At 41.9% G+C, this 14,106-nt stretch overlaps 2 protein-coding genes across 5 annotated transcripts in view; one reads left to right on the plus strand and one right to left on the minus strand.

The window, feature by feature from the left end:
- Window positions 1–14,106, plus strand: part of EPAS1 (endothelial PAS domain protein 1) — a 119,517-nt gene that overhangs the window by 82,232 nt on the left and 23,179 nt on the right. For 2 of the 4 annotated variants that reach the window (XM_074579640.1, XM_074579641.1), the window contains exons 2-7: window positions 49–239; window positions 11,469–11,620; window positions 12,216–12,300; window positions 12,631–12,693; window positions 12,805–12,923; window positions 13,030–13,232. In XM_074579640.1, coding sequence (XP_074435741.1) covers window positions 49–239; window positions 11,469–11,620; window positions 12,216–12,300; window positions 12,631–12,693; window positions 12,805–12,923; window positions 13,030–13,232 — 813 coding nt within the window. The remainder of the gene's footprint in view (window positions 1–48; window positions 240–11,468; window positions 11,621–12,215; window positions 12,301–12,630; window positions 12,694–12,804; window positions 12,924–13,029; window positions 13,233–14,106) is intronic. The other 2 variants (XM_074579642.1, XM_074579643.1) reach the window with 1 other exon arrangement.
- Window positions 268–14,106, minus strand: part of TMEM247 (transmembrane protein 247) — a 139,000-nt gene continuing 125,161 nt past the window's right edge. The window contains exon 8 of the mRNA XM_074579647.1: window positions 268–324. The gene's annotated coding sequence lies outside the window, so the exon portion shown is untranslated. The remainder of the gene's footprint in view (window positions 325–14,106) is intronic.

Raw genomic sequence — 14,106 nt, forward strand, 5'->3', positions numbered from 1 at the left:
GTTGTGAATTGATTTGAAGAAATGCTTTTTTCTTTCTCTACTTACCAGGAGCAGTTCTGAAAGGAGGAAGGAGAAATCGAGAGATGCAGCAAGATGCAGAAGAAGCAAAGAAACTGAAGTTTTCTATGAACTGGCACATGAACTGCCCCTGCCTCACAACATCAGTTCCCACCTGGACAAGGCCTCCATAATGCGCCTGGCAATCAGTTTCCTACGCACTCACAAGCTTCTGTCTTCAGGTAAGATCTGGCTGAAAGAAGTTGTCAATGCTAGTTGATGGCAGCTCGGTAAGAATTGTGCGTGTTCTTCTCTGAGTACTTGGTCCTAAAGTGAGAACAGAACACAGCTGCCTGTGTTGTAAGGATACAACTAGGTTTAAAGGTAGGTTGGTGGGGGTTTTTTTCATCAGGATTATGTATTTTATGTATTTTAATTGGGATAGAAAAATCTGAGTGATATAGTTTTATAGGGTCTTCATTAACAAAATAATAACAATGAGCTTTGCCTCTAAAAACTCTCACAACTCTTGAATGTGGTTTATTAAGCTCAGTTACAAGATTCAGAATTCAAACGTACAACTTAAACTTCCATGCTGGAACAAGTACGCTTATTTTTTGGCATAGCAAGCACGTTTGTGCCCAGTGCATTTGAAAGGCAGCTGGGAAGTTCTGAACATCCAATATTTTGTTTGAAAGGACTAATTGTGCTATGCACTGGTAATCAGTAGTAGGTAGATTTTTTTATGACAAGACAGACTAAGATAGCTAAAGTAAACAACTTTTAAATACTCAACATGAATGCATTCTATGTAATCAGAATCTTGCTCATGTTGGACTAGTAAGAAATGTGAACCAGCATCGTTTTCATAGCCTGTGAAAACTGATAAAATTAACAGTGTTCTCATTTTGCATGTATATTTGAATAATCACTTTGATGCAAGTCTGTGGTTTGAGTAGCCTGTGAGATCAATGAAAACAAATGATGTTTCTGGGGGAACTTTCACACAGTGACCTATAAGTGTTCAGAATATGTTAACAAAACAATGCCTGCATTGTTTGTGGAAGGTAAACCCAAAATTTCATCTTTTCCTTCATTAATGGCAAAACTCCCGATAAGGTCACGATTGCACTTCCTCTCTTTAGAAAAGTTGAGTCATGCCATAACAATTACTTTAATAAATGTTATTAGGAAGTATCTCATTTGTGGAAGAGCACGGTGTTGGTTTGTTGTTGGTTAGTCTGAGAAATATGACAAGTTCAATTCTGCTTCCGTGTGCTTTTTTTTTTTGTTGCTTTTTTGGGTTCTGATAAGACTATTGTATAAAATGCGGGAATTTTCATCTTAGCTTATAGAATGTGGCTTTAACATTTACTTCTGTGAAAAGTTTATTTGCTGAACGGTGTTTGCAGATCATCTCTGATTTTGTCATGTAATTTAATACCTGAAGAAGTTGAATAAATAGCCAAATGTTCTTAAACGTGCCATACACCAAGCCAATTTGTTAGTAACTTTCTCATAAAAACACAGCTTCAGCTTTTCAAATATTTATATGGCATGAACTAAAGACTGGCACAGCGTAGGAAAAGCAAACTTCTGAAGGGCTGTAACAGATAATACAAATAATGTGTGTGTCTGTGAAACTTGACATGAAATAGTTTGATGCTGTCATCATCAGAAAAATACATTTGCTTACCTATAAACTGCTAAGTTTAAAGTGAGATTTTCAAATACATATACATTTTCTGGCGAGGAAAAAATCTACAGATAAAACATTCATTTTAGTGCTTCTCTAGTGTTAAGGCTTAGGCTCATATAATTTGATAGTGATGACAACTCAATATAATATTCATACATACGCATACATATATGATTTTTCTGTGACAGTGTTTGAAAAACAATGTGATTTAGCTGGTTTACATTTTCCTGAAGTACCACCAGGACCCAGCAGTTAGAAAGGAATCTGGAAATGAAACGTTACAGTAGTGACAAGATGTGATTTAAAATTTCAGGCTTTCTCTATGTTAGTTATTTGCTTAACCTTAAATCTGACACACTTTCCCAGCCTAAACTTGGAGTAAGTCCTCTCATTAAAATATCTGTTGTTAGTCAAATGCAGATTTGTCCATCGCTGCATCTTTAGACGCTGGGGATGTAGATAAAGTTTTTAAAATCTCTAGTGCTTCTATTCTGAGGAAGTGAACTTAAGGTACTTGAAAGAGACTGATTTTCTGGAAGAGCTGGATGTTATTTTCTGACAATGAGAATACACTGAAATGAAAGAACTCAAGCCAGAAAACCACTGTTTGCTGGTAAAGACCTCATCTGCTACTTATATTCTTCTGAGTATAGCCATCATTTAAATTAGCCAATCTAAACAAGAAGGCTGAAAATTTAAGCCCTGAGTATTTGCAAGATAAAATTTATCAGGCATTGGAATAAAGTAGCACCAGAGAGAGAAGTTTCATTATCCTTATCGGAATAATGACTTCAGAGTATTATTTCTTCCTCATGCAATTGCCCGACCCCGACAGTTTACGCTTGCTGAAACTCCAGAGGTTCACAGGTGTAGAGTACTGCTCTGGCCAGAGTAAATCTCTATCAGGTTGAGAACTGTTTCTTGCCCTCGGGAGACAAGGCTGTAAAATTGAATATAGGCATTTCTGGCAGGTGAGCTTTGTTCAAAAAATACCACCTTTCAGGACTGATTAACACCATTGCTGTACAATAGCTGCTTAATACAGCTAGTATTTGATGGTTGCTGTATTTCTGATCTTTTCCTATAAAAGCAGAATTTAAGTCTTTGATGGTGGGCTTCTGAATAATGTCAGTGTTTATAAGGGCACTGGCTTTCACTGGGAGGCCGTCCGATTTAATTCAAAGTGATACGTTTTTGATACACCTTTTGGCTCTCAGATGAAGAAATTTGCTGCTCGTCATGTTTTGACAAGAGTGAGGAGCAAATGGACACTGGGCTTGTGTGACGCCCGTCCACGCTCCGTTCTTATTCTGGCTTTTGCTCTAAACCCTTTCTGAGCCTCAAGCAAAGCTGTCCCCGTTTCACACGCATGTTTAGCAGACTGGAATCTGGCCATTAATTCTGCATTGCATTTTAGGAGCCTGATTCGACTGACGGGGAGCACGGGGGGTTACTGTGTCATCTCTGACACGGAACTGGGAAAATGGGGAGGTGGAGAACTGCAGCGTGCATGAGAAGCAAATGCCTGCCCCAGCCTGCAGCCTCCCCCTTTGCTTTATGTTGTCTTCATGGAAATAGTTTTGATTATTTGGGCTAGACACTTAGTGTAAACAGGAGTTAAGTGGGAGTATTTGTTTTGTCATTAATTGGGGCATTAAAATAACATTTACTGCATATTTTTATATATATACACACAGAACATCACTAAAATAGGCTTGCAGTGCAGCTTGAAAAATGCTTCAAAAGGTAGTAAAGAAAAAAATACCGCTTGATTAGCATTTTTATTATTTATTCTATCAAAAACTACTGGTACAGCAGATTTTATTTTATATTAGTGTTTGTGGGCACAATCCTCAAATGCGAATGCATCTCTTCATTTCACAGCAGTTTTGCTGGGAGCAGAGGGAGCAAGGGCCTTCCCAGGACTGCATCCTCATCTTACTGCAAGCTGATGCTCCAGATGGGATTTCAGAGACGGCTGTAGGCAGCTCGCCAGTCTCAGTCCTCTGGCATCGAGTGTCTCATGCCCCTTCCTATTCTTCCCTGACTTGGAATAGGGCTTTTCACTTGTGTAACCCGGGCTGTTTTACTAGCTGTGTCTGCATAATGATTATTTATCTGTCAGGAAGCCAAGACCTAGGGAAATGTATGCCCACATTCTTCCAGCAGGTGAATGGCAGAGCCCACGAATCTGAGCCCTCATTGAGAGCTCTCCCGCTACGTGCCTCGGAAAATCCCGGCTTCTGGATTGCAGGGTGCACGTCTCCTGCAGGCGCTGCAGGGCCCGAGCTTGGCCCTTGTATCCTATCATAATAGGAAATAGCTGGTTGTATATCTCAGAGTTCAAAAGGGTAAAAAATACCAGGTTTTGCTTTATAAAAGTTGCTGCTTTACTTAGTAACACGTTTCCCTTTGATTTTCACAGTAGGCAATTCTGTGTGGGAATGTTGGAGAGGAAGCCTTTAACATTTAGAAATGCAGGCTGTTCGTCTGACGGCCTGATTGAGATTAGTATCACAGGAAGCAAACTGAAACAATAGCTTTATAATACTGTTTCCATGTTGTGCACAGAACAGTACACAGTATAATTGGAATGCTAAGTAGAAATATCACTTAATTATGATGGTCTTAAATATTTTTCAAGATGCCTCCAAATTCCGTTGGCATAATACGTTTTTGCCATCGTCACATTGAAATGTTTGGGATAAATTTAGAACTGATCTCTGTTCATTTCAAGGAAAGGTTTTGATCCCATAAAGTTGCTGCTGAAAATAGACTGTTTGATGCTTATCGGTAGTGGAGCTTTTGGGTTTGGGATCTTATATCCTTTAGTATAGTCAGAAAAATTTATAGCAGTACTTGTCCCCTATTATTCTCTAGTATAGCTAGTAAATTAGCTTAATGCTTCTGGGGGAGTTAATAGGTGGCAAAAGAGAAATAACTGTATTTTGCTAAAGAATGGCTATCTTGCTTAACAGCTAACATCGTGGTAGTTGCTGAGGCTGCCTCAGATGGTCTCTTTTTGTCTGAATATGGGGAAGAGAATCGACTTTAGGAAGCCTGTATAGGCATTAGCATGTGGTACTAAAAATTTTAAGTGTTTATTTGGACCACGCTGATGCTAAAGGCATTACAGGAACTTTTTGGTACTAGTGAGTTTCTGTGTGCCAGGACTACAGTCTTTTTCAGTCAGGCTAATCAGCCAAACACAATTTTATTGGCTTTCTTTAATCCCATCCCAATTGTGTGGTCCACCCGGGTGTCTTTTCTGTGCAGAGATCCAGGAAAGGAAACTGGATGGGAGTTGGTCCTACGCAGACAGACAGCAGCAGAAATGGGGAGGGAACGGGAAAGCAGACGGGAAGTTGTTTGGGAGAAGGGAGGCCACGAGGAAGCCAGTGTGAAGTTGTTTCAAGGGAGGGAGACAACAGAGCCGGAAAGCCAGCAGGGAGCAGAAGGGAAAAAATAGCTTTTCTCTGGGCTTTTAAGGGAGAGGACAAACTGTAGGGAGAAATGATGTGGGCATTGTTTTTTGAATGTCTGGACAAGCTGCATCTAATCTCAGACCATTGTGGCATAAAACAGTGCTTTAAAAATAGCATGTCTACTTGTTTGCTTTTATTAAATTGGAAAAAAAGGTTTGTGCCAACTGGGCTGCTAGGAGTGAGAGTGGAGCTGGGTGCTGAGTGCTTCAGCTGCTTGAAGTGATGTCCCTTTTCTGGGAAGGTGCACCAGAAGGTCCCATGGGGCTCAGGAAGCCTGGGCTGATGGGGTGCTGCGTCCCACCGTTCAACACTGATGGCCGCAGGACTCAAAGCAGCTTCCTGGGAGCAGCGTCTGAATGATTTGGCTAGATACAATCTCTGCAATCAAAACAATGCTAACATAAGTGTTTTCTTTATCAAAGTTGCTTGTGCACTTGGAGATAAGAGCCCTTCAGGAAGCTTCAAGTTTAAGAGTAGCTTTTTCTTGATGTATCTAAATTGAAAGCTTTTATTGAACACATTGAAAATATCCCCTTGAACAGGATGTACTGCCCTGTCAAAACAGAAAAAAAGAAAAAGGAAAAAAAAAATCAGTTGCTTTCCTTTGATGCAAAACAAGAAACCAGGAAGAGACAAGTCTGTCTCAAAGCTGCTCTCTGGTGCAGGATGGAGCTGCTCTTAGATCTTCCCTAACTTTTACCTACTGGCGTCAGGCAGTTTTCACAACCCTCCTCTGGAGTGGCAGCTGTAGCCTGATGTCTGTTATGCACAATATCCAAGCAACTTTCTGGTACTTGTAGGATCCAGGATTAGAGACAAAGCCATGAAAATTCTGTGGAGGTGACAGTGTGACCTGCAGTAAAAACCCTTTTGCTCACTATCTACCTCTTGAACTGACCAAAAAGGCCCCTTTGAGTCTGATCAAAGGTGTTGAGAGGAGTATAGGCTGTTTACTAGGAGGTTGTTTACACCTGAGCAGTTATTTCTTGTACAGAGAGCCTGGTTTTTGAGCCTTCAGACTCGTTCCAAGAGGTTGGACTGAAGGAAATGAGCAAGCATCTACGGAAAAAGTGTTCTTAAACTTGGGAACAGTGCACATCCTGACAGTGGGAATTAATCAAAGCTTGTTTATAAGAGCTATTTTTAGCATAAAAGGTTATCATAAACACTGCAATAAGCATTTGCCATTACAGTTCAAAGTTTCTTGTTGATGAGTAAATTCTACTTTGGTGGTTAGAATTTTTTTCAAAATAGAGCTGAATAAAAACTATTTACCACAATCTGGTGAACACTGAGACACGGACTGAAAAATACTGAATCAAAATTTGATGCCAAGAAATACTGCCCTGGGGTAGTACAAACAGTGGATGACCCATCAAACTGGGACATGGGACATGGTTGCTCTGCTCCCGGTTCTGCTGTAGCTCTGACAGTCGCCCCGGGGAGGGCACTGTGCTTTTCTGTGGCTCTCTGACGTGTTTCAAGATCTCTCGATCACAGCTAGACAGGGATTCTGCCTCCTTTGTAGGCTTCCCAGTGCTACATGAGCACAATCTTGGCTGGGATCCATAAATGTAACTATAATATGAACAATAATATTACAGTACTTTGTTCTGCTGAATGTGCTATTAATTTAAAGTTGAACTGGCATATTTGCACTCCAGTCTCCCTGCTATACTGTCATGGTGCCGGAACTGAGATACTCCCGTTAGTAAAGATGGAAAAAGTTGCAGGAAAAAAGAAGAAACGCATCCTTATTTCAAAATTTAGTTTGCAGCTTTTTTGAAAAGCATTGCTGATGACAAAATGTCTACCTAAAAATCAGGGTAAACTGAGCCCTTTAAGACCTGGAAAATTCTGTCAAGTCTACGTGTGGTGCCACTACCTGGATAAAGTGACCTCAGACCTACTGGAAACCAAGTTGTGCCCCCACCTCCTCATGCTAACCTGCTTTCATTTGGCCCCAGCTTTCTCAACTTTTTTCCACCTGAAGCTGAAATTTCTTATGCCAAAGTGAAAGACAATGGGGATTTCTGGGAGTAGCTTGCAGTAGCAATGGGTTTATTTGTTTTTCTTCTGCAAAATAGATTCTTTCTAAAGCAAACCAGATTTTTGCTAGTGGCAATAACTGAATTGCTTCTGATGTATGAGTCTCCTGATGGGTGTTATATCCTCTGTGTACTAGTAGCTAGTGATTTTCACAGGAGAAAAGGGAGCAAGCTACAATGCTGTAACTGTAGCCGTATGAGGGACTGTTTTTTATTATTTATATTACTATAGTTATACTAAGTTACCTGATACAGGGCATAGTAGGGCCACCACAATGATGCCCAGCACATAGGGCTGGAGCATCTATGCTATGAGGACAGGCTGAGAGCTGCAGTTGTTCAGCCTGGAGAAGAGAAGGCTCCAGGGAGACCTTATAGCAGCCTTCCAGGACCTAAAGGGGGCCTACAGGAGAGATGGGGAGGGACTCTTTATCAGGGAGTGTAGTGATACGACAAGGGGTAGCAGTTTCAAACTGAAGGAGGGTAGATTTAGATGAGATATTAGGAAGAAATTCTTTGCTGTGAGGGTGGTGAGGCACTGGAACAGGTTGCCCAGGGAGGTTGTGGATGCCCCATCCCTGGAAGTGTTCAAGCCCAGGCTGGATGAGGCTTTGAGCAACCTGGTCTAGTGGGAGGTGTCCCTGCCCATGGCAGAGGGGTTGGAACTAGGTGATTTCATTCTATGATTCTATGAATGGTGAACCATTCTATGATTTCTTTGCTGCAGACTAAGGATCTTCAGGTAGTTAACATGCTTCAGGGGTTTAGCTCAGATGACACCTTCTGGGACTGTGTGTTTGCAACCACCATAAAGAACCTGGACACAGCAGAAGACGTGAGCACCTTTGGTGCAGCCCCCCGTGCCTGGGCTTCCCTGGGCAGGCTGCCGGGGATGCCCACAGGGGACAGGCAAGGAAGAGATGGTGGCAGCAGCATAGTGGTCCCTGGAGGTACTTTTCACCTGCCTGATGGTGCCCATGTTTTCCGCACTCCATCTTTGAAATGTAAGCATTAATTATTACAAGAAACCTGTATCTGCCAGCTCCTCTTGCCTGCCGCGGCCAGGGCTGCTAAGGGGGAAGGCAGGCACGCAATGGGGTTTATTGAGTTATCAGGGAAGGTGGAGGGTGTCTGCAAAACACCTCAGTTGTGCTTTTGGGTTATGTGAGAGGGGGTGCACAGCAGCACAAACCCTCTTCCCTCCCTCCTCCCAGCCCGCATCACAGACTCCTCCAGCTGGATGAAGGTAATTTTAATTAAATAGTTGAACTCTGATCCAACAAACCCCTATAATCACGTGCTTTAATGCTGATTATATCTTTAAGCGCAGTGCTCAGCTAGGACGATAAGGGTTTGAACCTGCAGCCCTGATGTGAGCGATCCTCTGTCCTCTGCATGTGTTTGTATAAGTAATATAATTTATATACATGGAAAAGCAAACTTAATCATCTGATAATACAAGTAAAGTGTTTGTCTTTCACTGTTGGAGGCATTTAAGAATACAAATGCTTTGAATAGCCTTCCTGCCTTTGAATGGTCATGTTTTGTTAATGCAAACTTAATGAGCTGGGAAAAAAAATGGAAAGGAGGGTCTGGGGTTAGAGCTGAAAAGTCATTTTTTTCTCTGAACCCACACTTGGCTGATTGTCTTGGGCTATAGCCATGATCCCTGCTGAATAAACCATTTGTTTGCTTCCGGAAAAGTAAAAAAAGACCCTTGACATTCTTTACACAGCAGAAACAAGCTTGGGAGCAGATGGTCACTTACCTTTTTTTTTTTTTTTTTTTTCCTTCCCTAAATGTCATTATGGTCAAAGTGCATACTATTCAAATATATTATTGTGTATTTTTTGTATTTTAAATGCCAGCCCTGATGTAATTTCCTGAAGTCAGTTGCTTTGTACTGAGGAGGAGCTGGCCCCTGCGCGTGTAGTTATAATTGCAGTGCAGGGACACAAAATGATAAATCCCCAGCCTGTGCTGGCCATCCCCAGAGAGCATCTTCTCTTCCCTCCTACCAAATGATCGTGCTGAGAAGCAAAGGGTGATAAACGAAGTGCCTCCCAATGGCTCTGGGGCTGAGTCCGTTTGTTTCCTTGTTTGCACGATGGGTAACGGGCTGCTGCTGGGGAGGGATGTTGAGGAGCAGGAGGAGGATGCAGAAGCAGCAGCCAGCATCATGTTTGTCACCACTCCTCTGTTCCAAAGGGCAACTCAGTGGGCTCTGCATTGCAAATGCTCATCCTTCCACCTTTTGCTCACTGTCCATCCTTAGGCACTAGCAGATGCAGTTTCAGGAGGTGTATAGATAGAACTCATCCTTTAATCGTAACTCATTAATACTTCAAAGTGAAAACTGCACTATGGCTCGGCTTCTTCCCTATCCAAACACATACCAAACCCAAACCACTTCTAATAATGTTTTACAAAGTAATACCCCACTCCTGCTATAGACTTCTTCCAAAATTATTATTTCAACAAGAAACATGAAGGAAAATGATGAAAGTACTGTTTCAGGGAGGAAAAGAACAAAAATGAAATACTTTTCTCAAGTGCTAACAGTGTGTGTACTAGAGAAGAAAAACTGTGCACTGAAATTGCAACATTAAACCAACAAAGAAGAGCAACTTCTCCAAGAAACTCGTTTGAGTCCCACTGTTCTGACAAATAAGGCTGATGCAATTATGGCTGGAGCCTCTGGCCAGCAAAGTCAGTGGTGGCTCCAGCCTGGAGCACTCTTGTGCCACTAGGGAGGGGCACAGAGCAGCTCCTCTCAGATCATCCTCGCTGCCCTGGGGCTATGGAGCACCTTTGATCTAGATGGGACTTACCTATGGCTTCCTAGCTGCAGCAGTGTATGGTTGGAGCCTGTTATTCTGAGACAATTAGGGGTTTTTTTTGTTCTTGCATATGTGCAGGCTAACTGACGAAACTGTAAAGATAAGCTCACCACAGCATGTCTGAGGTACACAGATCAGATGCGATATCTGCAAAAAGTTCTGTAAAGAGAAAAATCCCAGAAGTTTCATGTAAAACATGTCAAGAAATGAATGGGCCTGCTCCTACACAGAAACTTTTTGATACTAGTCATCTACAAATCATCTCCTGCAGGCTTCTTATTCATGGAGCTGAAACATGCTTAAAAGCATAGGAGGGAAGGCAAGAGTGCTGAGTGGACACTTTTGGTGACTGGCATTAGGAGGAGCAGTGTCTCTCCCTGCCTGCTTGCAGCTTTGCCTGCTTCGCCCCCCCCATCGCAGGAGATGAGCAATGTGGAGCACACACGACGAGGGCATCGGGGTGCTGTCAAGTGTCTCTGCAGCCCAGACAAAAAGCAACAGGGAAAACGCGTAACCAAAAAAATGCTTCAATGAATATTCTAGCATAGCCTTAGATTTCAGCATAACAGTGGCATGTCTTTCCCAAAAACGGGTAGGATGCACTGGGTTCATGAATCTGCATAGGCAAACATACGGGATGTAAGTGGGGTTTGAGGGCCTCCTGCTTTTGAGGGACAGGAGGAGCGTAGGTGGGTGACGAAGCTTGTCAGGGTTTGGTGGAGTGGTGCATAGAGAGTTCTGATGTCTGCAGTTGAAAAAGCAGGTATCGGTGGGATGGATCTGTGTTTTCCCAGGAATACTGAGATTTATGGGATGAAAGAGAGGTTTACCCAAAAAGCACTTCAAAGGAGTGTTTTTCTACGTTTTCTACTAAGGGTAGTGTTAACAGACTTCTCCATACTGAGTGGAGAGCTCTATTTAGGCACACTTTGTAGGAACAGTATTTGAACTTCTTAGAAAACCTGACCTGATGAAGAAGTCTTCCGTTAGATGTTTGTTAGGAATGCACAAATTTACTTTCCTTCTGTAAGATTTGCCCTACGCCTCGTGCCTGTTAGGAGACAGAAAGGTTGCACGTGGCTAAAAGAATGTGCGTGAAGAAGATGTCTGGGTATATAGGCGTTATGTACTGAAAATACATCTTGCAGAAACACGCTAAAGGTGAATAGAGGGTCTATTGTATTTTCCAGAAAGTTTTGAAAAATATCTCCTGCCTTTCTAGTGATAAGGACATCCCTTTTATACGCTGTTCAGAAGGCCCCACCAGGAGGGGTTCGTGGAAAGGAAATTCTAACAGCAGAAAAACGTTTTGTTGCCTTGTTAACTGGATGTGCTTGTGTTGAAAAAGGCTGGGTAGGGTGCTGAAGGCTTTACATTATTTTTTTTCTTTTTTTCTCAGTATGTGCTGACAATGAGAATGAACTAGAGGCAGACCAGCAGATGGACAACTTGTACCTGAAAGCTTTGGAGGGATTTATTGCCGTGGTGACACAGGATGGAGACATGATCTTTTTGTCAGAGAATGTCAACAAATACATGGGTCTTACCCAGGTAACTTGTTCCCTAACACTTTCCTGTCTTTGTTAATACAATTCCTAGAATCGAGTCCTATGCCTAAATGCAGAAAAACAGCTGCGTGTCACTGCAAAAAAGTCTGGAAATAAAATGTCTTATTTCTCAGGCAGGTACCCTGCACACCAAACAACAGTGGGGGTTTTCCCTCTCCCTTTCTATCAAAGTTGTAGTCTCTTTGGTGACTGCAGACTTGCCTTCCTAGATATTACCGTGGAGAGAATGGGCATTTATTCAACTTGTGCTTTAGACTATGGGAAAGAGGGGACGGAGCTGCTCTTTTGGGTCCCTCCTTTTCTGCTTTGTGGATTGAGGGGTTTCTTCTTCTATGTTGAAAATAACCAGACTGTTAACTGCACCATGCAAATCCAAAGATAGGGAATTGATCTGGGAAGAAAATCAGAACTGAGGCATAGGATAAACAAAGGAAGGGTCACAGGATTTGTGTCTGTGAGCATCCTGTCGATGCAGTTACTTCTAGCGACCAATTTCATCTGGACAGGTAGTGTTTAGAAGCAGATAAATACCATTAGTTGCTTTTATTTGGCTAAATATAGTTCTTACTCCTGCGCAGGTGGAATTAACTGGACACAGCATTTTTGACTTCACTCATCCATGTGACCATGAAGAAATTCGAGAGAATCTGAGTCTGAAAAATGGTAATAATGAAAATAGAAAAGAGTCGCTGTTTGCTTTTTAAATAACCAAATTAAGTAATTGGCTGACAGTAGAGATCTGTTAGTCATGGAAAAGGGAATTTTCATTTCTAGAGTAATCATTAACAGTTATTCAATATTTTGCAGATTTGTTTTGTTTTGCCAAATATTGCTTATATATGATAGCACTAAGAATTGTTTGCTTAGTGTTTTCCTTTCATCAAGTTAAGACAGGCATAATGTTCTCACTTGTAACACTTTGCAAAGATTTATGTGCTGCAAGCTAAAACATACGATTAAATGCACAAAGTCCCATTTAAGTTCCACTTAAAGTTTTAGGTCTGAGCTCTACAAACTGCTCTTCAATGGTCCATGCATCTTTGGTGGTCTCTGCAGGTAAATTATCTGAGAATTAGTTTGTTATTTCTGTCAAATCCTTCATGCTTATAAATAGAAGAAATCAAGAAGCAAAACTGAGAAAATTCATTTACTATTTTCCTTATACAGGTCCAGGCTTTGGAAAGAAAAGCAAAGAGATGTCAACTGAGCGTGACTTCTTCATGAGGATGAAATGCACCGTTACCAACAGAGGCAGAACTGTTAACCTCAAGTCTGCCACATGGAAGGTATCGTATTTTAGCCGTAATACATGGGTTTTATGTAAAAAGACATTTTGCCATGTAGAGAAAGTACATTCTAAGTTTGTTTCTCGTTCAAAAATCCTTATTTCAGGTTTTGCACTGCACCGGACAAGTTAAAGTGTATAACACTTGCCCTCCTCACACTCTGTGTGGATATAAAGAGCCTCTTCTCACCTGCCTTATAATAATGTGTGAGCCTATTCAGCATCCTTCAAACATCGATATCCCCCTGGACAGCAAGACCTTCCTGAGTCGCCATAGCATGGACATGAAATTTACCTACTGTGATGACAGGTAAACTTCACTGATTTTTCCTTTCCATAGGTGTTTCTACCTTCTTGAACAAAACAAGCAGTCCTTCCAAATGTCCTCTTGTGTGGACCTGGTAAGCAAGGACTAGAAGAAGGTCCAGTCTGTTACCAAGACAGGTATTCAGTGTCTCATTTAATCCATTTCAAATCTCAATTTAGGCAAAAGAGTATTCCTGTTGTATTTCCTCCTCCTGCTCAGTTTGGAATTCAAGTTCACTGGCAGATGAGGCAACTCGGAGCCATAAGCGTTAGCTTCTTGGGTTTTAACAAACTGAAGAGTTCACAGGATTTCTGTTCTTGTTTTTTAGAGAATATCTGAAATGACATGCCTTACGGACCTTAGTCAAGGACCGTCTTATGGTTGATTTGGCCCAGGATGCTATTATCAATTAGCTGGAAAGTACTTTATGCTCTAGATTAGCTAAGAATTGCTAAGGCATCCAGAGCATCTGCAGCTATGAAATGGGGTTGCAGCCTCTTGCTCAATTAAAAGCAAACAACCTTTGCTGGTTATCTGTCTGCTCCTTTTAATGGCGAAATGAAGGGGAGGGGAAGATCTTGGGTCAAGCAAGGGGCTGTGTCCTCTGCTCCCCACGTTTCCCTCTTGAGTAGAAAAATGGAGATCCCCCGCGTCTCTGCCTGCGTGATTTTCCCTGGGATCTCTGTGGCATTTCATACTGTCTACCTCTTCTTCTTGTCTACATATTGTGGTAACCATCTTCCCTCGTGTGAGTGAGCCCCAGATCCCTTCCCATGAAGTGTCCTCCTGCTCCCCATTTCCCCAGAAAGTCCTGTCTGTATTGTTGTGGGTTTGGTGTTTGTTTGGGAGTTTTTTAAGTTTATGAGATCATTCCTGA

This window comes from Larus michahellis, chromosome 3 (genome assembly GCF_964199755.1).
Source record: "Larus michahellis chromosome 3, bLarMic1.1, whole genome shotgun sequence".
In the NCBI taxonomy this organism is placed as follows: domain Eukaryota; kingdom Metazoa; phylum Chordata; class Aves; order Charadriiformes; family Laridae; genus Larus; species Larus michahellis.